Below are 24,196 nucleotides of genomic sequence, written 5' to 3'. Positions count from 1 at the left end.
GGACCCCCAGAGCTACTTCTGCAAGATGCCTTGAAACAGCTGTGGGTGGAAAGCCAGGTTTTCCCCCATAAGCATCATTTGCTCTGCTGCCTTCCGAGCTTCTGTGCTCCTGGGCCCAGAGCTCTTCCAGGGTGAGGAACGGGGAGGAGGGGTTGGCTGGATTGGCTGTTTTCCTAGGTCTTTGATCACAGCTGTTACATTTAAAGGCTTAAACAAGCCAGGTGCAGTGGCTCACGCCTATAATCCCAGCACTTCTGGAAGCTGAGGCAGGCAGATCATAAGGTCAGGAGATCGAGACCATCCTGGCCAACATGATGAAACCCCGTCTCTATTAAAATGTCAAAAAAAAAAAAAAATTAGCCGGGTGTGGTGGTGCACACCTGTAGTCCCAGCTACTCAGGAGGCTAAGTCAGGGGAATCGCTTGAACCATGGAAGTGGAGGTTGCAGTGAGCCAAGATTGTGCCATTGCACTCCAGCCTGACTCCATCTCAAAAGGCTTAAACAATGGGTTCTAAACAAATAGGTATCTGTTTAGCAGCATGAGGAACGAAAAGTGCCGGAGTTCTCCCCCTAAGTGGCAGTGTCATTCCCCACTTGGATGATGGGGCTGCTGGGAAGTGATTTTTCTAGATTTCCTCTTCTTGGGAATAGGCCATGGGACAGCATCCATTCATTTGACTCATCAAGTGTTTATTGAGTGCCTACTATGTGCCAAGTCCTGTGTGACGTGATGGAGCAGAGAGACAGAAAGGACCCAGACTCTGCTGCGAAGCAGCCCCGAGTTGGGAGGGGCCACTCAGAGGGAGCCCAGGGGCAGCGGCTCTCAGGCTCCAGCTGAATTTCGAGTTTTGTTCAGACCTAGCCCCTTTAGCTGAAAGCCTGGTCCCAGAAAACAGAAATAGTGCAAGAGGGAAGAAATGTGGGTGAGGAGAGTGAGATGAGGGTGGAAAGAAAAAGGGATGGAAGAAAAGACGCAGCAAACTTTCCCGTGAAAGAAACGCTCCAGACAGCGTCCCAGTTCCCAGCTGTCGTAAGCAAGAACTTACAGGAGGGGAGGCTGGCGTCCCCGCTCAGCTCTGCCCTGGCAAGTGGAGTCAGAGATGGGGCATTTCCTGCTTGGGGCTTTGGACTAGGGGAGCTCTGAGATAGATTCTAGAACTGGTGCAGGGCCAGGTAGATGGGGCCAGGAGCCCCAATGAAGGGTGGTTGAATATCAGATGGGGTGCTCCTCCAGCTCCTCCTATCACAACAGTGAGAGGGACCCAGGGCGACTGTGGGAGTCCTGCTGTCTCCTCACTTGTACGAGGTGCCTTCTGGCTGCTCTTCCGGCTGCTCAACACTCAAGGAAGGTGCTGCGTGTCCTTGTTTGCATATTTTTCTGGCGCAGACACTCTTACTGGAGTCTCTTAAGTTTTTTTCTTTTTGAGAGTAGGGCCACTTGAAATGCTCAGGGTAGAGGCTACTTTGCCTGGCAGACATTCGTTGGGTGTCTTTGCCACTCCTGGGCAAGCCTGACCCAGATGCCCTCAGATTGTGGCCCCTGGCCTGGCCATGGGGCTGTCAGACACTGATGCCAGGGGATCCCATTTGAAAGAGCTCTCATGCAGGTCATACTCATCAGTCCACACAGATGACTTGGAAAGGTTTCGGCAACCCGATGTTGGAAGAGTGGGGTTTCCTAACTGTGTGACCTTGGGTAATTGCTGAAATCCTCTGAGCCTTGGTTTTTCCATCTGTGGGTTAGGAGTGGCTCTTTCTACCTCCCAATGTCAAATAGGAAACCGTGCAAGAAAATGCTTTGTAAACAGGAAAGCCCGAAACTGACATCCAGGACACAGTGACTCAGTAGCAAATATGTTCTGATATTACAGCCTTCTCTGTGCTGAGAAATTCAAGTCCCCAAGGGTTAAAGCAAGCTAGACACATGGCTGTGATTGTCCATAATTGATGAAATAAACCTTAAAGTAGTGGCTTATAATTAACTGCAATTAATCCAGGCACTGTGACACCACCTTGCTAAGAATAGTGTCTACTAATAATTGCTTTGATCTAGCAGATGATGCCTGCCCATGAGCCTGGCAAAGTGTCTGCTAATGGACACCCTGTACCCCACCCCTCCTGCTACACAGAGTGGGTGTGGAAGCTGGAAGGCATGGGGACAGAGGGCAGGAAGAGAGCCCCAGTTCTCTCAGACCCTGTGGCAGCAAATACTACACATATAGGATGATCATATGATTCCTTGTCTAAACTGGGAATTATTAATGATCGATATTATTAATGATCACTTTCGAGATTATTAGTGATCACCATTCATAATAATAATTTTGCCAGATAACAGGCACACACTGGACTCTCCTGGGTAAACCCAAATGTATCGCCACCCTAAGCGTAGGCTGTTTAAGCCCCTGGGAACCCTCTACTGGGAGAGTATTGTCACATTCGTTAACTGCCCTTCCTCACAGCAACCCTGGAAGGAAGAGGATTTTTAGTTTCATTGAATAGATGTTAAAGATGGTGACGGTGTCAAATGGTCCAGCTGTAGTCTTTGGCCTGGCTTCCTCAGTGGCCGACCCCGTGCAGGTGGAGGACAGCTGGCCTCCAGGAGCTCTGTGGAGGTGGAAACAGATGCAGCTGAGTAGCGAATCTGGCCTCAGTGGAGCAGGAACAAGCACCCCCTCCATGAAGAGCTCAGGGCATAGGTCTCAGCGGGGACGTACCGCAGTCCTCGCCGATCCTGGGCCTGGAATCAGAAGCCGTGTGTTTCAAGCCTGGCTCTTCCACTTGTATAATCACGCCGTGCTTCAGTCTTCGCATTTGTCAAGTGGGGACAATTCCTTTCTGTGAGAATTAAGTGGGATCTTATACACAGATGGATGGGTAGACTCAGAGCCCGTCATATACTCAGGTACTCAGTTGGTCCTTGTAGAGTTTGAATCCGAGGAGCGTTCCTAGAGGCAGCACCTGCAGGGGAACCACGGAGATCCTTCTGCCTTGAAATGACTCTAACTTGAGCCAGTTAGGGTGGAATGAGCTCCTGCCTTGAGATGGGGCTGTCTCACATTTTTGGAGAAAGAAATAGCGGAAATAAACACATGGAGGAATTGGAGATTCCCTGAGCCCCCTAGACCATGGTTGGACTGCTCAGTTGACTCTACTGCATGCCCCATGCGGGAGAGGCCAACACACAAGGAGTCCTTGCATCTTGCAATTTCCTTGAAGTCTTGTGCAGGTCTGTACATAGCCACAGAGAAGTACGTGGGTTTTATTTATTTTTAATTTTTATTTTTATTTGAGATGGAGTCTCAGTCTGTCGCCCTGGTTAGAGTGCAGTGGTGCGATCTCAGCTCACTACAACCTCCACCTCCCGGGTTTTTAAGCAATTCTCTGCCTCAGCCTCCCAAGTAGCTGGGATTACAGGTGCGTGCCACCACACCTGGCTAATTTTTGGATTTTAGTAGAGACGGGGTTTCACCGTCTTGGCCCGGCTGGTCTTGAACTCTGGACCTGGTGATCCACCTGCCTTGGCCTCCTAAAGTGCTGGGATTACAGGCCCATGCCCGGCCAGTATGTGGGTTTTAAAGACACGAAGCAAGGCCTACAGGTGACTTCTCACCCTGGGTCTCTCAGCCTTGACACCTCTCCAGTTGGCCTTCCCCCTTTCCTCCCTCTACCCCTGTCTCTGTCTGCACCAGAGGCTGCTGCAACACTAGGGCCCCACCTAAGCCTTCCAACCTCATCATGGCGGCCCATGTTGGTGTGTGGCTTCTGGCCTCCCTCTCTGCTATCTTATGGGCAGCTTGGGTGCCGGCAGGCAGTGGGGCTTGTGTGGTGCCCCATTGCTGGAATTCATGGCACCTCAAGGTAAAAGGTAGTCAGGTTGGCAACTGTTCAGTGCCAGAGAGCTAGTGAGAGAGAATTGTAAAAGTACCACGTTCGGTCTATTAATAGCCCATTTTTGGTCCCCACCACTTCTATCAACATCGTCCATCACATCCAAACAATTGAAAAACCTGTGCCAAATGGTTAGAAACTCACGGCTGTGCCGTTTCTGAAAAACAGCATTTCTACCACGTATGCAGCACTGAAATGCCAATAGTTCCATGCCAACTGGTGATTTTTCCAGACCATTTCCCTTTATTTATGTTTAAGCTTTTTTATTGTTAAGCCAAGAGGAGATAGAGAACCTGGGGTAGGTAATTATTATTTCTCTTGATTTGTCCTTGAAGGAGGCATGGAGGAAACGTTCACTCCCCAAACCTGAATTGAGTAGCTGCAGAGGGGTGAAGGGAGGACTAAGACAGGGCCTGTCCGTTTCAGGCAGCGTTCAAACTGGAGGATGGGCACAGCGAGGACGCCGCAGAACACCAGCCCCAACCTTGGAAGGCTTAGGGCCTTATCGGCCCTTTCTGTTACCAGTGTGTGGCCTTGGGTAAGCCAGAGCCCCTCTCTGGGCCTTAATTTGCTTGCTTGTAGAATGGGGGAGTCAGACTTAATGGCTTGGAAGCCTCTTCCAGCTAAGGCGAGTATTGGGTGGAGGACTCACCGTCTCACGTTTGTTGGCAAGACCGTGGGTGTGGAAGTGGAAGGAGGGTGATGCTGCCCTCGGAGCGCTGGCAGCTCCGGGAAGCCTGGAAGCATGGCTGGGAAATACGGACGAGGCTGTTCTTTATCTGGGAAACTCCAGAGCAGCCTCCAGAGATGTCTGTGGAGCCTGCAGGCGGTTGTTTTTCTCACCATATGTGATTTCTGGGTGTCTTAAAAATTGTCATTTGGCCCAAACATTGCCAGGGTTGGGGGATGATTTTGCCCAGTGTGGGGATGGAAATGGGTTTGCCTCTGAGGCTCAGGTTGGGAGTGGTGGTTTTGGAATTCTCTGACAAGGTTGGAAGGTTCAGGTGAGCCCTAGTGTTGCAGCAGCCTCTGGTGCAGACAGAGGCCAGGGCTGGAGGGAGGAGGGCAATTGGGGGGTGATAAGGCGGAGAAACCCAGGGTGGGAAGTCGTCTGTAGGCCTTGCTTTGTGTGTTTAAAACCCACATAAGTCTCTGTGGCTATCAGGTGATGCCGATCAACATTATTTCCGGTGATAATATCTGAAAATGAATGCAGCCACAGCTCCTATGGAGCATCTGGGACTCTGTTGTGTGTCTCGTAGGTGGATGGTTGGGGCAGGATGGGGAGAGGGAAGCCCAGGCCTGGGACAAGCCCCACTAGGCTGGTTTGTTTCTAGTCAGCAACCTAGTCTAGCAGGGAGCCCACAGCTTCCTGCAGAGCAAAGTGATTTCCTGCTGTTTTATTCGTTTGGGGGCCAGATAGGTTTTACTAAGAGAAAACAAAACTACTTCAAAGCAAGCCATCCAGAAAGCACATTTATTTGTTTCAAATATTCTAGAACATGTAAGGAAATGGGGGTTCCTGCAATCGGGAGGAAATATGGGCGCCAGGGCCTTGGCAGGTGGAGCAGTAAATATTTGCCAGGTGAGCCCCTCATGGTGCTAGCAAATTGAGCGGCATTCTGGGAGGCGCTGGGAGGGTGTTTCACTGTAACTCTGTAGCCCCCGGATGCCGGGATGGATTTGGAGGCTGGGCCTGGAGACCTTCAGTATGCTATGCAGTTCTCCTGAGATAAAGGTATAGTGTCAGGACCTTCAGAACCCTGATGCATCGTGGCAGGTACACATTTATCAAAGCCGGAGGGGGCTGCAGGGACTTCTTGACACCACAGGAGTAATGTAATTGCTACCTGGCCAAGAGCACTCGCATCCCACAAGCAGAGGAGGCTAAAAGCTAATCGGGAGCCCATTTTTTATCAGAGAAGGAAATAGTGACTAGGTGACAGGCTTGGAGGTGACTTCCAGGATAGGGATACAGGCTTTCGGAGAACAGATGAATTCAGGGGCTGGTTGTTACATTTCCATTAGTAGGAAAAGCAGGGTGGGTGGGGCTGCCTGCCTCTGTGAACATAGGCCGGGAGCCCCAAACCTGGGCTCCAACACAGGATGCTGTATGATGGGGGAAGATGGCCTCAGTGTCCTCATGGAGAATGAGGGTTGGGGAACTAGCTGATCTCCTGGTGCTCTGGACTTTAATGAGCGTGTGTCCCAGGGAGAGGATCCCTTGTCAAGGACATTGACATAGAACAATGAAGCCAAAGTGAGAGCAGGACTTCACAGAGGCATATGTTTTATCGGGACCAAGCACTACAGGCAGATCTTTGAAAAACAGCCATCCAAAATAGAGTCTCTCATTAAGAGGCTACATTAAGAGGAGTGAGTTTCCAGTCCCCGGAGATAATCAAGCAGAGACTGGATGACCACGTGCCAGAAATCTGAGAGAGGAGACTCATGGAGCACTGAACTAGATGGCTTCGGGGCTCCACTGCTTCTGTGATGACTGTTTCACGGTGTCGCAGGGCTGTGATGACAGCCCCAGCCTCCTTTCTTTGTGCCCCAGAGCAGCAATTCTCATTTCTGGCCCGCACATTAGAATCACTGAGCTCTTCTTTTAAAAGTTAGTGCCGAGACCTCACTTGCAGAGATTCCGATTTAATTGTTCTGGGGTGGTGCCAAGCCCCCCCGTTTTCCAATGACCTGATGGGTTTCCAGCCCACCTCCAGACTCCCTGTAGGGTGGGCAGTTACAAATGCTTCTGCTTCCATTCTACCTCTGCATGGAGCTCCAAGGTTTAAGTCTGTATTTACCATTGCTTATTCATTTACCCAACACACATTTGTTAGGTACCTGCTTTGCGGCTGTAAGAATCCTAGGTGGGCCAGCTTTTGGCTACTTCAGGAGCAGCAAGGACCAAACTGCCTTTAAAAAGGCATCATCATGCGTGTTCCCACCTCCCGCGCTCAGCACAGTGCCTGGCACATGACGAGCATGTAATAAAAACTTTGATTGAATTGCATGAATCTTCGCCAATATTCTAAGTGGGGCAGGAAAATAAATTACAAGCAAGCATGCAGTAGAGAATTCATGATATGCCAGTTCCCTTCTGCCCAGACCTTATAAAGGAAACCATCTCCTTAATTGGAATTATGTTTGTGGCCTGAAGGGGTGACCCGTCTGACTTGATATTTTGGGAGCGTGGTCTCCTAAATGACCTTTTTCTTCCTTCCTTGGGGCATTGCACAGCAGGAGAGCCAGGATCTGGGGAGGATCATTTTCTCTTAATTGGTGTCCTGGTCATCATGCTGGCTTCACTGAACATTACCAGGCCACCCTCTGCTCTGATCCGAACGCCCTTGTTACTAACTGCATGATGTCCCTCAGACATCAGGTTCCATCTCCTTCTGGGAGTGACAATGTAGAGATCCAGGGAAATGCCCCAGGGCGACTTGACTTTATGAGTTTTGTGTTGAGACCCCTGGCATCCTTCACTCCACGAGCGTTTTCTGCCTCATCTCCCCATGCCAGGCCCAGTCTGCGGAGACGGTGCAGACCCGGAGCCCTGACCTCAGTGTGCTCACCGTCTGCCACACCACTAAAGCCACACACTACGGGCTCTTCAGGGAGCAGGTGGGACTGGTGAGCGCAGGGCCTGCAAGGGGGATGCCCTGACAATTGCCATTCCGTCTTCATGAGGTTCGCTCCGGATCGGGGGTGAGAGCACAGATTCGAATCTAGCCCCCACCTCTTCCTCACCAGGGACAGTGGGAATGCGATCCTCTCCAGGCCTCAGATCCCTCAGCTCTAGAATGGGGCCACGGGTTGTTCTGAGGACCTAACGACGTGAGCGCAGTGCCTGGCGGGTGGGGAGTAATAAATGTTAGTGGTTCTTTTCATCACCTCTCTTCAGACAGCTCTCAAAAATGCTGCTCCCTTCATTCAAATATTCAATGTTCAACTAATACTTATTGGCCTACTCTGTGCCAGGCAGTGTTCTAGGCACGGGGATGTAGGGGGAACAAATGCAATGTAAAAATCCCCCACCCTCTGGGGCTGACATTCTGGTGGGGATGAGAGAACAACATCAATGGGAAAAGGGGATCAGATGGTGACAGGTGCTCTGGTCACCCCAGCTGGGCAGTGCTGAAGGGGGACACCAGGCATGGGCAGCCTCAGGAAGGGTATGGGGCCCAGGGCAGGCTAGCAGGGTTCCTGGTGCTGAGGTTACCCTGTGTAGTATTAAAGCAGGTCATGGCTCCCAGCTTGGATGATGGGTATACGGACCCAGCTCAGGGAGGGGGCTGAGGAGGGCACAGGAGGATGGAGGACAGGGCTCGGAGGAGCCACCTGCTCTCGGGTCTAAGTCAGACTCCCCCTTCCTGACATGGGTCAGCTGGCTCATGATGCCTGGCTGGCTCCTGGGAGAGTGTGGATGGTCCTGTCTCAGCTTTCCACCCACTGCGGATCCACCTCAAGCATCTTCTGGCTGTGGAGTTGGGGAGTGGGCCCAGAACAGAAGCTTCATGGAAGAAGATGACTGGGCTGGAGAAAAGGTGGCAGTGAGGTTTAGCCTCATCTCCAGCCCCTGGGACCTACGGTCAAGACGTCCTCATTCACACAGTGGGCTCAGGCAGGCAGGAAAGGTTCCTGGAGCTTGGCCTTTAGCATCCAGGCTTGAGCTTTGCCATGGAGAGGGCTGGTCACTTCAGTGCAAAGGAGCCACAGCCACCTGTAGGGCTGCTTTCTCAGCCCGGGCTTCCTGCCCATTCCTGGCTGTCCCAGCCTGACGTGTTCTCCAGGGCCCTGTGACCTGACCCTTGGCCTGTTCCTTGACCTTGCACTGTGGGCAGGACTGAGAGGCCAGGGAGAGTGTCCAAGAGGGAGAGGATGGGATGTTAAGGTGACAGGGCGATGGTGGTGCAGAGGCAGTCCTTGGGCTGAGCTCCTGGGAGCTCTTGGATGGGATTCAGGCTCAGCGGGTTGGGGCTGGAGGGGGTGGGGAATCTCTGGCATTTGGCAAGTACCCAGCACAGTCCCTGGGCATGGTAAGTGCTCAGTGAATATGCGTTGTATGAATGAATGGCTATGCAGATTGCAAAGGTGTCTTTCTGAAATGACTTGGGGATGTCTTTATAAATTGCTGCAGCCATAAAATGCTGATATTGGGGGCGAGCAGCCCCAGACTGAGGACCAGCTGCCTTTACCTGCACTGACATCTGTATGGGAGAGAAGGGTATTTGGCTACAAGGGAATGCACACTTCCCTTTGTGTGAAAACAGAGTGAGATTTTTCATATGCACGATCTCATCTTATTCCCTCACAGCTGTGAGTCAAGTAAGTGTAGTTCTGGTTTGCAGAGGAGAAACCAGAGGCCCAGAGAGGTTAACACACCGATCCAATGTCACACAGCTAGTTAGTCGCAGACTTGGCTGGAACTCTGGCCTTTTGGTTTCAAATCTGTTATTTAGAAAAAGACAATAGACGTCTCTCTTAGCCCCCATGACTGAAAATAGGAAGCTTGCCTTGTGTTTGAGGAGATGGTGTGAGTGGGTTTTGTGGCTGACCGTTTCACACCCAGCATTTCATCATCTACAGAAACGCCTGGGAAAAGAAAACTCCTGTGGAAAAAAAAACAGAACAAAAAAGCGATGAGTGTTGGGCGTGTCCCTGTGACCTGTTTGTCATGGCGCGTGTGCCTGGCGCCTTGGACATCAGGCTTGACGGAACTTCGGAGATGGTTCTGTCCAGGAGTCTCGTTTTACTGGGGACTGAGGCTTAGGAGAGTAAAGCAACTTGTCCAGGCCAGGCGTTCGCCACGGAGGAGGCTGAGACCCCTGCACCCTCCCGTCCGCGCCCTGGGCCTCTCTTCCAGAGAGCTCTCTTGGCTAGCAAGTGTCAGGGTCTTGGCCCTTCTCCGTTCTCAGGATAGTCAGAGGTCCAGCTGCCCTCTGGAGTCCCCAGAGTCCCCCTTCCCACTGTGGCAGCATTGCCTGCCTTCCCTGCTGTCAGGTTGCACAGTCCTGGGAGACAGAGGGTCTGAGTGACTTCATCCTGTCACTTCATTCATTAGTGACAGAAACAGGATTGTGTTAACTGATTTCTGGTAGGAGCCAGGCTGGAAAGCCACTCCGAGGATGCTGGGAGGGCCACTAGCTGCAATTATTATTATCATTATTTTTGATAGAGAGTCTTGCTCTGTTGCCTAGGCTGGAGTGCAGTGGTGCGATGTCAGCTCACGGCAACCTCCACCTCCTGCGTTCAAGCCATTCTCCTGCCTCAGCTCCCTGAGTAGCTGGGACTACAGGCATGCGCCACCACACCCGACTAATTTTTATATTTTCAGTAGAGATGGGGTTTCATTGTGATGGCTAGGCAGGTCTTGAACTCCTGGCATCAAGTGATCCACGCGTCTCAGCCTCCCAAAGTGCTGGAATTACAGGAGTGAGCCACTGCGCCTGGCCTAGCAGTTGAATTAGGATGCTCCACCTGGAAGGAGGAGGCTGTGCTAAGAGAGGAGCTGAGGATGATGGATAAGAGTGAAAGATCCCAAGAGCTGGGCGGCATGAGATTGAGGAAGGAAGAAGGCCAGGGCTTGGTGCTGATGTGGAAGGAAAGGAGCCTCTGGGCCCCCTGGAGAATGGTGACCAGGGATGCAGTCTTCCCTGCCAGCAGAAGAGAGGCTGGTTTAATTTGCATAGCATTAATTAGCAAGAGTATCTAATTAGGACAACCGTTACAGAACCACAGTTATAAGCCGATGCTGAATATCAATCAATTTTGGAGCTCTCCATGAAATTGAAGGAAAAGTTGACCTTATTAGAGAGAAAAGATTTAAAATCAATTATTTTCCAAATTGAATGCACAAAATATAGTGATGTCAGAGAGGCGCACCAGACCTTAATTAGGTAAATCTGCGCTTCAGATGCTAGCACCTTTTCCCTTTGGGGGTTTCAGCGAGTGACAGAAATCATGAATGGACCACATGTGTGTATAAACACACGCACACAGCATGTACACATATACTCTTTGTGGGTATCAGCTTGGCTGGGGAAGGGGCCCGCACATCATCATCTTAGGCTAATATTTCGCTTTGGTTCAGTGTCCCTCCAGGACTCTGTCTGGAAGCACAGCTTTCTCTTTTTCGCAATGTTCCAAAAAATAAAATGCATTTAGAACTTGAAAGTCTCTGGGAAGATCTACCATAATCATTACAGTTCTGGCCTGTTTTTGGAAGTTACAAGGCAGGCCAGGAGAGCAATTTATATGGCTGGCTCAGAAGCTGGGGAACACACCTCATCACCCTCTGCATAGCCTCAGGGTAGGAAAGGCTGGAGCAGCTCTAAGAAGCCTCACAGCAGATACTGGAGGGCCAGCAAGGCATGGTCCGTGGAGCAGGTGGGATTCGGGGGCACAAGCAGGGCATAGGACTTGGAGGCAGAGAAATCTGGCTGCTGCAGATCCTGGCTTTGCCATGGTGAGCCTCGGACAAGTTACCTAACTCCCGAGAGGTTCAGTTTCCTCCTCTGTCAGAGTGGGTTGACAATGCCATCCTTGCGTGGTAGGCCCCTATAGATGTGCTTTATCACAGGTTACTGTCATCAGTGAGAAATCACCGATCTGTGGAGGGCTGGCTCGTGGCCTGGAGCAGAACAGGGACCACGTGGATGGAGGCAGCTCTCAGGAATTCTGTTCAACCCTATACCCTGCCAGGAATCTCCTCTGCAGCACCCCTGACAGGTGGAGCCAGACTGTGCTAGGGTGACAGGAGCTCACTAAGTCACCTGGGAGCCTAGGTCATTTTAAAGGCGGGGGGAGGCGTAGTATGTAGAAAAATCTGGTGTGTAGCTGAAAGCTGGGCTAGTTGTGTGACCTTGGAAAAGTCACTGCATCTCGCTGATCCTCCGTTTCTTCATGGGTAAAATGGAATCATTACGATTCTGTGAGGGGTGGGGATTTGACGTGAAGTGTATGGAAGACCCATTCTGAGATCTATACTTAATTGGTACTCAGTAAATGTTAGGTAAAAATAAAAGCACTATTTTTTTTTATTGCATTTTAGGTTTTGGGGTACATGTGCAGAACATGCAAGATAGTTGCATAGGTACACACGTGGCAGTGTGATTTGCTGCCTTCCTCCCCTTCACCCACATCTGGCATTTGTCCCCATGCTATCCCTCCCCAGCTCCTAAAAGCGCTATTATGAAGCAGTTAAGAAGCACTTATAGGCCAGGCGTGGTGGCTCACATCTGTAATCCAAGCACTTTGGAGGCCAAGGCGGGTGGATCACCTGAGGTCAGGAGTTCAAGACCAGCCTGACCAACACAATGAAACCCCATCTTAAAAAAAAAAAAAAAAAAAAAAAAAAAGCACTTATAAAACACCTGTTGTACTTAGGGCATCCAGTAGGTTTCGGAGGTAATACAGTGTGAGCATAGTAGTCCATGGATGCTGGTAGCCTGTGAATCAAATGCCGCAACCCAGTTGTCTGGGGAGGGTGTGACGTCCTGTCCCCAGCCCCAGGGTTACACAAGCCCCTGTCCCCGCTTGGCGGGAGCGAATGATCTCCTACTGTGAGTTGAGTGTCATGACATCTTGTAGTATATCACAGGAACTGGGCATTGAGGGAATGAAATGGTCCAGAAGACTGGGGTCTCATGTGCTTTATCTACATCAAAGGACTGGGCTGGGCTTGGGTGTTCCCTACAGCCACTCGAGTCAGGGGCTTGCCAAATCACAAAGACAAATCATCCCATCTACACGGATGGCTCTTTCTAGCAGTTCAGGGCTCATATTTTTAAAAAAAAAAGCAAAACAACTTTTTCACTGATAAAAAGAGTATATTCTTGGCTGGGTGTGGTGTGGCTCACGCCTATAATCCCAGCACTTTGGGAGGCTGAGGTAGGTGGATCACCTGAGGTCAGGAGTTTGAGACCTGTCTGGCCAACGTGGTAAAACCTCATCTCTACTAAAAATACAAATATTAGCTGGGCACCGTGGTGGGTACCTGCAGTCCCAGCTACTCGGGAGGGTGAGGCAGGACAATGGCTTGAACCCAGGAGGTGGAGATTGCAATGAGCCAAGATTAAGCCATTGCACTCCAGCCTGGGCAACAAGAGCAAAATTCCATCTCAAAAAAAAAATATGTATATATATATACACACACACATATATATATGTGTGTGTGTATGTATTTTTTTTTCTCAGTAGAAATTTTGAGGACAAAAGAAAGAGAAAGGACAAATGCCCTAGTGTCTCAGGATATTTGACATATTTTCAGTCTTTTTTCAACACTAAAAAACTTTTGAAATTTACTTTGGGAGGCCGAGGCGGGTGGATCACGAGGTCAAGAGATCGAGACCATCCTGGTCAACATGGTGAAACCCCGTCTCTACTAAAAATACAAAAAATTAGCTGGGCATGGTGGCTCGTGCCTGTAATCCCAGCTACTCAGGAGGCTGAGGCAGGAGAATTGCCTGAACCCAGGAGGCGGAGGTTGCGGTGAGCTGAGATCGCACCATTGCACTCCAGTCTGGGTAACCAGAGTGAAACTCCGTCTCAAAAAATATATATATATAAGTAATTGGAAATACACTACATATTGTTGGGGTTTGAGTTTTTCACTTAATATTCTATCAACTATTCTCCATGTCTTCAGATATTCTCTGCAGAAGTGTTTTTTCAGTGGCTGCATAATGTTCCAGCACTGCCTGATCTCAAGTCTACTTAGCCACTTGAAAATTTGTGGGCATTTAGGAATAAGTGGCTTTAAGAAAAGATTCTCATCCAATGGGATATAACTCCTAAGTATTCCTGTGTGTTGAGGATTGTCACTATGGTGTTGAAAAGTTCTGAGTCGGGGAGCAGAAGGGTTGACCAGTTGACCACTGGATTCCCCTGTTCCACGAGGCCCTTATGGCCCTCAGAAGGGAGTGAATGGGGGCAACAGGTGTGGCGGTATCCCATCCTGGGGTGTATAGCAGCCCTGTGTCACTGCCATCCCCCAAGGCACCATATCGATTTCAAGCTTCATTGACGTTCAGGCAGCAGAGAGAAGATGCTGATTCAACATTTTACCAAGCAGAAAACATCCCTAATTCAGCCAGACTTCCTTGACATCCTTTCCAACTATTAAAAGTGGTTGGTTATGGACCAGGCGTGGTGGCTCATGCCTGTAATCCCAGCACTTTGGGAGGCCGAGGCGGGTGGATCACGAGGTCAAGAGATCGAGACCATCCTGGTCAACAAGGTAAAACCCCGTCTCTACTGAAAATACAAAAAAAAAAAAAATTAGCTGGGCATGGTGGTGTGTGCCTGTAATTCTAGCTACTCAGGAGGCTGAGGCAGGAGAATTGCCTGAACCCAGGAGGCGGAGATGGCGGTGAGCCGAGATCGTGCCATTGCACTCCAGCCTGGGTAACGAGCAAAACTCCGTCTCAAAAAAAAAAAAGTGGTTGGTTAATTTTTTTTAATTGACACACAATGAAGAATGCAAAGAAATCTGTAAAATATCCACAGTCCCTGTTGATCCAGCTCACGGGGCTTGGTCATCCCACGGGCTGGAGCTGGCCGGGAAAGTTGTACCGGCTAAAACTAGGAAGCAGGTGGGAGTTGCCTATTCATGTAAAGGTTTTGAGCTTCAGGACAAAAGGAAGAGGCTCAAAGGAGAGAGACAGCATCTGGCCCCTTTCTCTTCGCTGCTTCCTTTAAAATGATGGAAATAGACTTGGATTCTGATTTCAATTCATTTCTGCCAAAAGTAATAAATAGAGGCTGAAATGTGCAGCTGATCCCAAATCCTTCCCAGGAAGGTGCGATGCTCCCAGATGCTTTCAGACCCCTTTGAGAAGAAAGTTATGGTCATTTCTGGCTGCGAAACATTGTGAGCTGTCCCCAGTTGATTCGCATATGGAGGTTTTTCTCACCCTAATACAGTCCGAGTGTTCCCGAACTCACCGTCGGCTCTTTTCAGCCCCTTCCAGGTCTTGTGGTTGGGTAGTGTTTCAGGCATCAGGCAGTGCTTGTGAGGATCAGAACCTTCCTGAGGGCCAGCCCTGCGTTCTGTCCTTCTCTGCGTTAACATTAGACCAGCACAGCCCCAGCCCTGCTTAGACCCCCATACATGTGAGCTGAGTAAGTGACTGCAGGCGGCTCTCCATGGAACTGTGGAACAGGGAGAGGCTAAAAGAAGACTGGCTTATGTGTAGATCATCTTATGCAGAGCCGATAATGGAGACCTTTTCCCATAGTTGGATGGCCCCACACAATGTAGAAAGTCAGAGTTAGTGAATAAGCCAGATCAGAAGCTTCTGGTGGGCAGGGGCCCTCTAGCTGTATCCTACAGAACCTAGCACACTGTTGAATACCTAGCAAGTGCTCAGCAATGGAGAAGTGGTTGAAACTGTGAGTGAATGGATGAGTTACTTTATTAGTTTTCCTTTGTATGTCCAATGGGCCTCAAGAACTGTACCAATGAAACGAATGGTGAGATGAACAGACACCAGGGAGAGCACTTTCATTCTGTCTCAGCCCACAGAGGGTGGCCGAGAGCATGGCCCTGGGTACCTGGAAGTCCTGGGTTCAAGTACCAAGCCCTCCTCTCATTCTCATTCTTACCATATTGGACATGTCTCACTCTGAAGATCTCAGCTGCACCTCATATCCACCTCTGAAAGCGGTCTCTGACTCATCCACAGTGGCCTCCCTCTCTTAAGCTCCCTTAGGTCTACTGCAGGTTTCACGCTGGTAATTGATCATATTCTACCTTTCCTTGTTGGCCTTTTTTTTTTTTTTTTTTTTTTTTTTTTTTTTTTTTGAGACGGAGTTTCACTCTTGTTACCCAGGCTGGAGTGCAATGGCGCAATCTCAGCTCACCGCAACCTCTGCCTCCTGGGTTCAGGCAATTCTCCTGCCTCAGCCTCCTGAGTAGCTGGGATTACAGGCACGCACCACCGTGCCCAGCTAATTTTTTGTATTTTTAGTAGAGATGGGGTTTCACCATGTTGACCAGGATGGTCTTGATCTCTTGACTTCGTGATCCACCCACCTCAGCCTCCCAAAGCCTTGATGTCTTATGATGTCATGTAGGTCTATTTAAATGGACACTTCCCATATTTCTATTCTGTTTCCCATTGAAGAGTGTGCCTGAGGGCTTGTGGGCAGCGCTGTTCTGCGAGTCAGAGCTTTTGGCTTTGAATTCTGGCACAAGCCACCCGTCCCTCTGGGCCTCAGCCTGTCATATCTATAAGGTAAAAGGCTGTTGTGAGGATGGATGAAAACAAATACATGAAACCACCTTGTAAACTGTAAGGTGCCTTCTAGACATCAGGCATCATTCTGATAGCCAGCTTCCCTAAAGACAGGGGCTATTTCTTTTGTGGCATGCACCACTCAGAACGGAGCGCAGGGCTGCCACACACACGGTCACTGCTTGGAAATGCAGCCTGGATCTCATCTGCTGCTTTTGCTCAGGGCTGTGTTCCTTCCTTCCTTTGGAACTGGGAGCTATCTCTCCTTCCAGCTTCCAAATGCCCCGAGGTGCACCAAGTTCCATCCCAGACACCCTGATTTGTGGAGGATGCAAAGTAAATGATAAGGGTAGTTAACACTGGGCCAGGCACTGTCCCTGACACTTTACATACACTAACTCCTTTATTCTCACAGCGGCCCTGTGAGGTAGGCGTGAATCTTATCCCCATCTGACACGGGAGGCACATGGCTGCAGAGAGGTGGAGTGGGCATTCTAAGGTCATGTAGCGCTAAGTGGCTGTGGATGGGCTGGGACCCAGCAGTCTGGCCCCAGAGGTCATGTTCTTAACCATGCCCCATAGGCTCTCTAAGCTTCCCTGGAACTGGAGGCTGCAGTGGAGGCCACAGGGCTCACCTCCCCCGCCCAATCCCTAGCAGGAGGGACCCCCAGTGTCCTTCTCCTTCCAGGACCCCTCTCTGTTCCTGTGCTCTCCCCTTTCTCTCTCCAGTAGCTCCTCTGCCACTCCTGCCTTCCTCCCCTGCCCTTGGCCTAAGCCAGGAGAGGAGAGCAGCTGCCGGGATATTTGAATTCATTCCTGAAAGAATTCTGCCTCCAAAACCCTCTGATTTGGGTTTGTTAAGTGAAAACAGAGACCCAAGCTGGCATAATATTGATGCCCAAACCATGTAATAGCAGCACAAAAAAGAATGATGTTCATATGACTTATGAGCACGGAAGCACAAATTCTAAATAACACATCAGCAAACTGCATCTAGCCATGTATAACAAACATAATACATCATGTCCAAGTAGCGTTCATCCCGGGAATGCAAATACGACTTAGCCCGAGAAAACAAGGCTCAGGGGGCGGCCGCTGAGATACAGCCAGCCCGGGCACAGTCCAGGGCTTGTGTGCGGCTCAGGCTGACTTTGTGCTACACCTGCTCCTAGGAGGGGCTGGTAACCATCCCTCCTCCTTTACACAGCTGCAGAGTACAGCGAGCCGCTCCTTCCCCACACTCCCTAATCCTCTCTCTCCGTTGTTCCTGCAGGACTCCATGTTTTCGTTGGCCCTGAAATGCCTTATCAGTCTGTCCACCATCATCCTTTTGGGCTTGATCATCGCCTACCACACACGTGAAGTCCAGGTAGGTGCCCCCACCTCACCCCTTCATACAGCAGCTGATCCTTTGACTTTTCTCTGAGCCGAGCCCATCCCCACCCCCAAAACCCACTTCCTAAGCTTGGGCGATTTTCCAAGATGGTGCCCAAGATCGTGGCTCTTCTCTTCGGGTTTGGACCCAAATGCGAGGCTGCCGTGTGGTTTTAGAATAACTGTGAAGTTGTCTTCAAAGTGGGGATCCCAGAGGCCAACGTAGGGCTTCGTGCTGAGCGAGGCTGCCCTGTTTGGGACCCTTAGCGAGCACTGCCGGTCTGGGAAGGTCCCTGATGCACTGTCTGCCTCTTCTGTCGCTTGTTGGATCCTTTCTGAATGTGGGCTGCTAAGTCAGTCCCCTCAGTGAGGCACACCTGCCTCGTGTACCCCAACTCCACCAAGGAGTCTGCTTCTGTGAATGGTGTGGGCTTCACCGCTGTGCCAAACTGGGGGTATCATTTTCTAGACAGAATAAGAGTCTGCTGGGGCTGAGGAGGCCTCTGTTTCTTGCTGCCCAGGACTGACTTGGTACCCAGAGAAACACTGGCTGGGCCTCCAGGGTGCATTTCCAGTTTGGCCGACATAGGGAGGATGGGTTGACCTAGGTCAGGAGGGTCAGACAGGAGGGAACAGATCTGAGGCATCTTCTGGTGACAACAAGCCTCCCCTAGCCCCTGGCCCGTCATGCTGACCGGCACTGCTGTGGACCTAAGCAGTTCTAAACTATCCAGATACTTTTCCTCATGTGCATGTGAATCTGGAAACCATCCCGGTCCTTTGGCTGGAGGAGCACAGATAGATTCACATCTGGGCGGCAGGCGAGAGATTGACAAAGACCAGAGCTCAGAGTCAGAAAAACTGGGGTCAAGTCTCGGCCATGACCTTTGTTCTCAGTGTGTCTTTGGCCAGCCCCGTGACCTTCCAGGGTCTCGATCTTCTAATCTAGAACATGGGGCCTTTATTCCAGCTCTACTGAGCCGTCGTGAGGATGGAATGAGTGCACGGGAGAGTGCTTTGTGAAGCGCTATTTAATGACACTGTTCAAATCCTGTCCCTTTTGTTACTCAGTGTTTTCAGGGTGGAGCAGGTGGGCGGATGCAGGTGGGAGCACCTCCTCCTCCTAGAGAGAGCCTTGGCTTTTTGTCCGAGGGTCAGGGGCCACGGAGGCTGGCTGGGACACAGAAGCCTCAGTTCCAGGCCACCTTGGCAGGACTCCATTCTGTCGATGTCCAGAGGACACTGACCTGGCTGCTGGGACTCTTCAGTCTCTAAAGGGTTGCAGGGGCTTGGACGGACAGGGGCTGTGCCCTGAGGGCTGAGAGTTCCAGATGCCACTAGGCATTCAGACTTCCTTCATGGAGTCTGAATCGGACAAAGTGGTGGACTTTAACTCAGACCGTTGTCCAGCTGGCCCCAGAAAGGAGCCAGGAGTACAGCAGGCAGGAATAGGGCTGCAGAACCAAGATGGGACAGGAGTTGACAACCTAGGCTCCAGGCCCGGTTCCACCCAACCCAAAGCCAGCGTGGGACCCGGGCAGTCCCGCAGCATCCATGTCCTCATCTGTAGGGCGTCTGTATTACTACATGTCACCCTGACCTGTGTAGGGAGGTGTCACACACACCAAGGAGAAAAGGCAAAATCATAAAACTCAGTTATGAGCCAGGCTTGAGGAAGGGAAAGAAGAGGAACTGTTCTCAGCCTCAACCCCACACTACAGTGGTGCTAAGCCTACTTCCTCTTTCTTCTCCAGGCATTGGGGTGGGTGGAGCCAGGTGTCCCTCCCTCTGATGCTCCTGAAGTCCTTGTTCCTGGCCCAGAACCTGCAGCCCTAGCTCCTGACCTGCTCTGGTCCAGCTGCAGCTTGACTCAGCTCTGGCCTGGTGACAGGGTCATGTTGCTGACAGCCCAGAACCTGGTTGGGCACCCTTCTTCCATGTCCCGCTCATGGCCGACCTCTGTTTCAGTCCTCATCATGGGCACTAGATGATGCTATTGGGGGGTCCTTCAATTTGGCCTGACACCGTTTGGAGAAACAAAGTGAAATCAGTTGTGTTGAATTCTGACTCTGGTCTCAGTTTCCCCATCTGAAGTATGGGCACATCACCCACTTTGCTGAATCCCTGCAGGAGTTGGGAACGGTGTAGAGTGCAGTGTGGGCTTTCACAGAATGGAAACGTTGGTCACTTTTCTGTGACCTTTGCTCCACTGCTTCTAGCTGGGCCTTGTCACTTACCAGCTGGGTCCGCCAGGTGGTCACTGTCATGACTGCCTGGTACTGGCAGGTGGCCGGCCTTCCTCCTGCTCTGGCCCAGCCCTGCCTGCACCCTGAGCTCCCGCCACCCAGGCCTTATCCTCCCTGCAGCCTCCATCATTTGAGGAAGGTCCCCAGCACTGACTTCCCCTGTGCCTCTTACCTTTCCAGTAAAGCTCTTTCTGCACCCAGCTTCTCTTGCCAGAGGGAAGTGGGAACAGTTGGGCCCAGAGAGTCAGCGGGAGGGAGGGTTTGTTCCTACAGAGCACCCTTATATATACCTCACTGGGCCATATTGTAGTTTTCTGTTTGGTGTCTTTCTTCCGCCCCGCAGGGACAGTTATCTTTGCATTAATCTTTGCATTTCCAGAGACCTATAGTGTCACAAAGAGCAGGCGTGTGTAGCATGTTCTTTGAATGGAAAGCATGCTGAGTTCAAGGTAACTATTTCCCAATGCTGGTCATGGCATGAGTTTATGGTCCTAGCTTTGTGGTGTTGGTTTTGCGGTCTCAGTTTCCTCACCTGTTACTTAGCCCTCCAATCTTGTAATTCTCTGGTTTAAGTCTGGCTGCTCAGCTAGCTTCAGGACCTGCTTCCTGTGAGTGGAGGGAGGAGTTATCCTAAGTGTGACTCCTGAAGTTATGCTGAGGGTAGTGCTTAGCAAGCACCTTCCGCAGGGAAAGGCCAGCTGCTGTTCACCTGTTGTGAAGCAGGCGGGGCAGGGGGTGGCTGCTGCATCTCCCCTTGGGGCGATACCAGGATCTTTGTTAGGAATCTGCTCACACCTTTCCTCATCCACGGTGGTTGCTGGTCACCTGGTTAAATTTTACCACGGACCAGGTGACCATGTCCCCGTCTTCCCCAGCCTTGTCCCAGAAGCTCGCACCCAGGCCCCAGACCCTGCCCAGCACTGGGGGAGAAACTTCTAGAACAGTATTTGTATTTGTTCAGCTTGAGCTTTTCAGGAAGGAGAATTCTGAAACATTGTTGGATAACTCTCAACCAAACTGGGTCATTTATAAGGAGCATACATTTATTTCTCACAGTTCTGGAGGCTGGGAAGTCCAAGATTAGGGTGCCGGCAGCTTCCGCTGTCTGGTGAGGGCTGCTCTCTGCTTCCAAGATGGCACTGCATCGCTGTATCCTCAGGCAGGGAAGGCAGGAGGCCAAGGAACTGAACACTGCCCAGGCCTCTTGGAAAAGGGCCTTAATCCCATTCACAAGGGAGGAGCCCTCACCGCCTCATCACCTCTGAAAGGCCCCATCTCTTAGCACTGCCACATTGGCAACACCTGAATTTTGGAGGGGACATATTTAAACTTAGTGCTCACCTAGTGCAGGAACCCCAGGGCCTCTGCGTGTGCTGCCGTGACAGAGCCACTGGCCCCCTTGGGAGAGGCTGCCCTACCAGTGTCTTTAGAAAGCCTGTCCTTCTGCCCAGAGGAGGCAGCCTCCCTGGAACTCGCCCCAGGCCTGGTTCTGCTTCTGGAACAGGGAAAAGAAGGCGCTTGTGTCTCCCACGTGGTAGCCTCCGTTGTTTGAAGATGGCACCCCACCTCGTCTCTGCTCAGTCTCCTCCTCTGTCAGTGTTTTGGAGCGGGGAGCTTTCAGAGACACTGGCATCTCTTCTCGAGCCAGTATGTCCGGGAGAGAAATGAAAACACGGGAATCAATGCATTTTGTTTATTTACCAAAACTCTGACTGCAAACCGTGCTCTCCCTTGGAGAGTCCGTTTGCTGTGGTTCAGCTCTCACCAACAGCTCTCAGAGCACGCCAACCCCTTCCCCAGGCTGCAGGCTCATGTTTTAGATGTCGCCAGCAGTTCCCGGCCCCACAAGCAAAACACTGAACTCCTCATGCCCTCAGGATCCTCCCCTCCTTCGCCCTCCATGGCCCCCTAAACACAGTCATTGGCCCAACATGTATTTAATGAGCCTCTTCTCGGTGCAGGCCTGGGACAGGAGCCTAGTTCTCTAGACAAGAAACTCAGAAGCCACCATTGCTTCTCCCAAGGGTCTCCAACTTTGAGTGAATCTGTGGCTCTTAATTACCGTCCCTGGTGCTGAAGCAGGAAAGGCCACAGAACAAACCTCTTGAACATGGAGCTGGGAAGGCAGTGGTGATTGATTCCGCCGGGAGCTGCGGTGGCTTAAGTGCCTAACAGCCGAGCTCCCCAACCAAAAAAATCCTTGCCTTTTTTTTTTCTTTTTTGAGACGGAGTTTCGCTCTTGTTACCCAGGCTGGAGTGCAATGGGGTGATCTCGGCTCATCGCAACCTCTGCCTCCTGAGTAGCTGGGATTACAGGCACGTGCCACCATGCCCAGCTAATTTTTTTTGGTATTTTTAGAAGAAACAGGGTTTCACCATGCTGACCAGAATGGTCTCAATCTCTTGACCTCGTGATCCACACGCCTCGGCCTCCCAAAGTACTGGGATTACAGGTGTAAGCCACTGCGCCGGCCCCCTTGCCCTTTTAAAGGCTCACAACTCTAGAAATTACATGTACAAGAGTCCTGGGCTTAAAACTCTAGAAATGACACGTGAAAAGGTGTTGATCTGTGAAGTTGGGGTGGGGTACGTAACTCAGGTGGAGGTTTGATCGTGTTTAAGTAAAAACAATGCCTTCCAGAAAGATTCCTCCACACCATACCCATGATCTACAGATGGGACGGTGGTTAGCAGCAGGGGTCTTACCCTTAACTTGGCCAGTGGCGCCAACCGGTCCCTCCTCTGGCTGACTTCTAACTTCCCCTTTTGAGAGGCAGTGTAGAAGGCTGAAAGGGATTAAGGGTCTCCTTCCTCAGTGCCATCCTGGAAGGCAGGCTAAGAGGTGACTGAGAACATGGACTTCAGAGCAGCCCAGCTTGGGTTCAAATCATGCTCTTTGTCATATTCTAGTGTGTAGAATGGCCTTTAGCAAGTTACTTAATCCTCCTTAGTCTATTCCTTTCTGTAAAATAGGACTAATAATGGTGCTGTGGAGGCCACAGTAACTCCATCTTGGATGCTGATCCTCTATATTGACTTGCATTAACCCAGTTCCGGGAGAGCCTCTAAGATTCCTCCTTCATCTATGATTTACTGTAAGTCCTGCCCTTAGGCAAATTGCTTCTGAAGCACAAATACCCCTTCCCTATGGTATGCAATCCCTGGGTCTGGGGGATCATGGTGCAGGGTCCACCATCTTGTCTTACTGCCGAGGGAGACTGTGGCTGTTGTTCATAAGTACCTATGTTTCTTTCTGAGAAACTGGATATGTCAGCCTCTTTCTTCAGCCTCTCAGCTTCCTCAGGCTTCGAGGGTAGGTTTGCATTCCCACCTGGAACCAGTACCTACCAGAAAGGGTTATTGTACAGATTCAATTAGCTAATATATGCAGAACTCCTTAGCTTAAGTGAGAACGCGGCTGTCGGGCTGCCAGGGTGGAAAGGATACCCCAGGCCGAGGTCTCAAAGTAAACAGACTCTGAGATGGGGAACTGCGCATGCGCTCGGAAGGCCTCCAGGACAGGGTCCTGGGTAGGGGGTGAATTCACTATGGAGGGTGGGCAGGACCAGTAAGGCTTGCTTGTCTTGTTGAAGGGTTTTGGAATGTCCTGTAGGCAGCAGCAGAAACCATGAGAAGGTTTCAAGCTGGGGACAGAGATGATCAGATTTACATTTGAGACACCGCTCTTCATCTGCAGCGTGCAAATGTGGGAAGGGCCAATTTCAGAGACAGGAGGACAGTGGGGAGTGTGTTATCACGGGCCAGGTGAGGGATGGCAATGCCCAGAGCTGAGGCAAGAGTGAAGAAGGGAGGAAGGGGATCAAGGCCACAGGGAGGAAGTGCCTGGCTCAGAGACCCAGGCATGGAATAAGGGGTGGGGTGCAGACACATTCACATCCAGAGGCATAGAGCAGAGCCTGGCATCCTTAATAAAGTTGCAGGGCTGGGAGCTGCAGTCCCTAGATCCGGGCCAATGCCGGGCACAGAGCAGGTAGTCAGCGAATGTTCATCGAATTAAATTGGAGAGACTACTGTGAGCCCAGGATGGGATAGACAGCAGCGGCAGAGTTCATATCATCCAAGTCCCGCAATGGGAGCTTCCGAGATCATTAATGTCAATGTGTGGTTCTTGGCCATATTCCAAGTAGAAGGCATCAGTCAGGTCAACGGGGTGAGGATCCACTCTTGTCTGGGGTATCAGTCCCCTCAGGGTCTAGTGTCGGTCTCAGATGTTTCTTCTTCTTCAAACTCAACAGAAACATAACGGTAGAGACAAACTATGGGCCTTTAACTTCATGAATGTGAAACACGAGGGACCAAAGAAAGGGAGGCTTTAAATTTATTAGGTATATAAAAGTGGATATTTTCATTAAATACCAATAGAGTTCTGAGCAGACAGGGAAACTACTTGAAATGGCAGGACATGAATGATAGGAGGCCTC

General features: G+C 50.8%; 1 protein-coding gene across 6 annotated transcripts in view; it reads left to right on the top strand.

The window, feature by feature from the left end:
- Nucleotides 1–24,196, top strand: part of KCNN3 (potassium calcium-activated channel subfamily N member 3) — a 176,836-nt gene that overhangs the window by 33,802 nt on the left and 118,838 nt on the right. For all 6 annotated transcript variants that reach the window (XM_035280236.3, XM_002760046.7, XM_035280238.3 and 3 more), the window contains exon 2: nt 17,408–17,503. In XM_035280236.3, coding sequence (XP_035136127.1) covers nt 17,408–17,503 — 96 coding nt within the window. The remainder of the gene's footprint in view (nt 1–17,407; nt 17,504–24,196) is intronic.

This window comes from Callithrix jacchus, chromosome 18 (genome assembly GCF_049354715.1).
Source record: "Callithrix jacchus isolate 240 chromosome 18, calJac240_pri, whole genome shotgun sequence".
Lineage (NCBI taxonomy): Eukaryota > Metazoa > Chordata > Mammalia > Primates > Cebidae > Callithrix > Callithrix jacchus.
The sequence above is the reverse complement of the archived record's forward strand: the minus strand, read 5'-3'. Positions and strand labels throughout refer to the sequence as shown.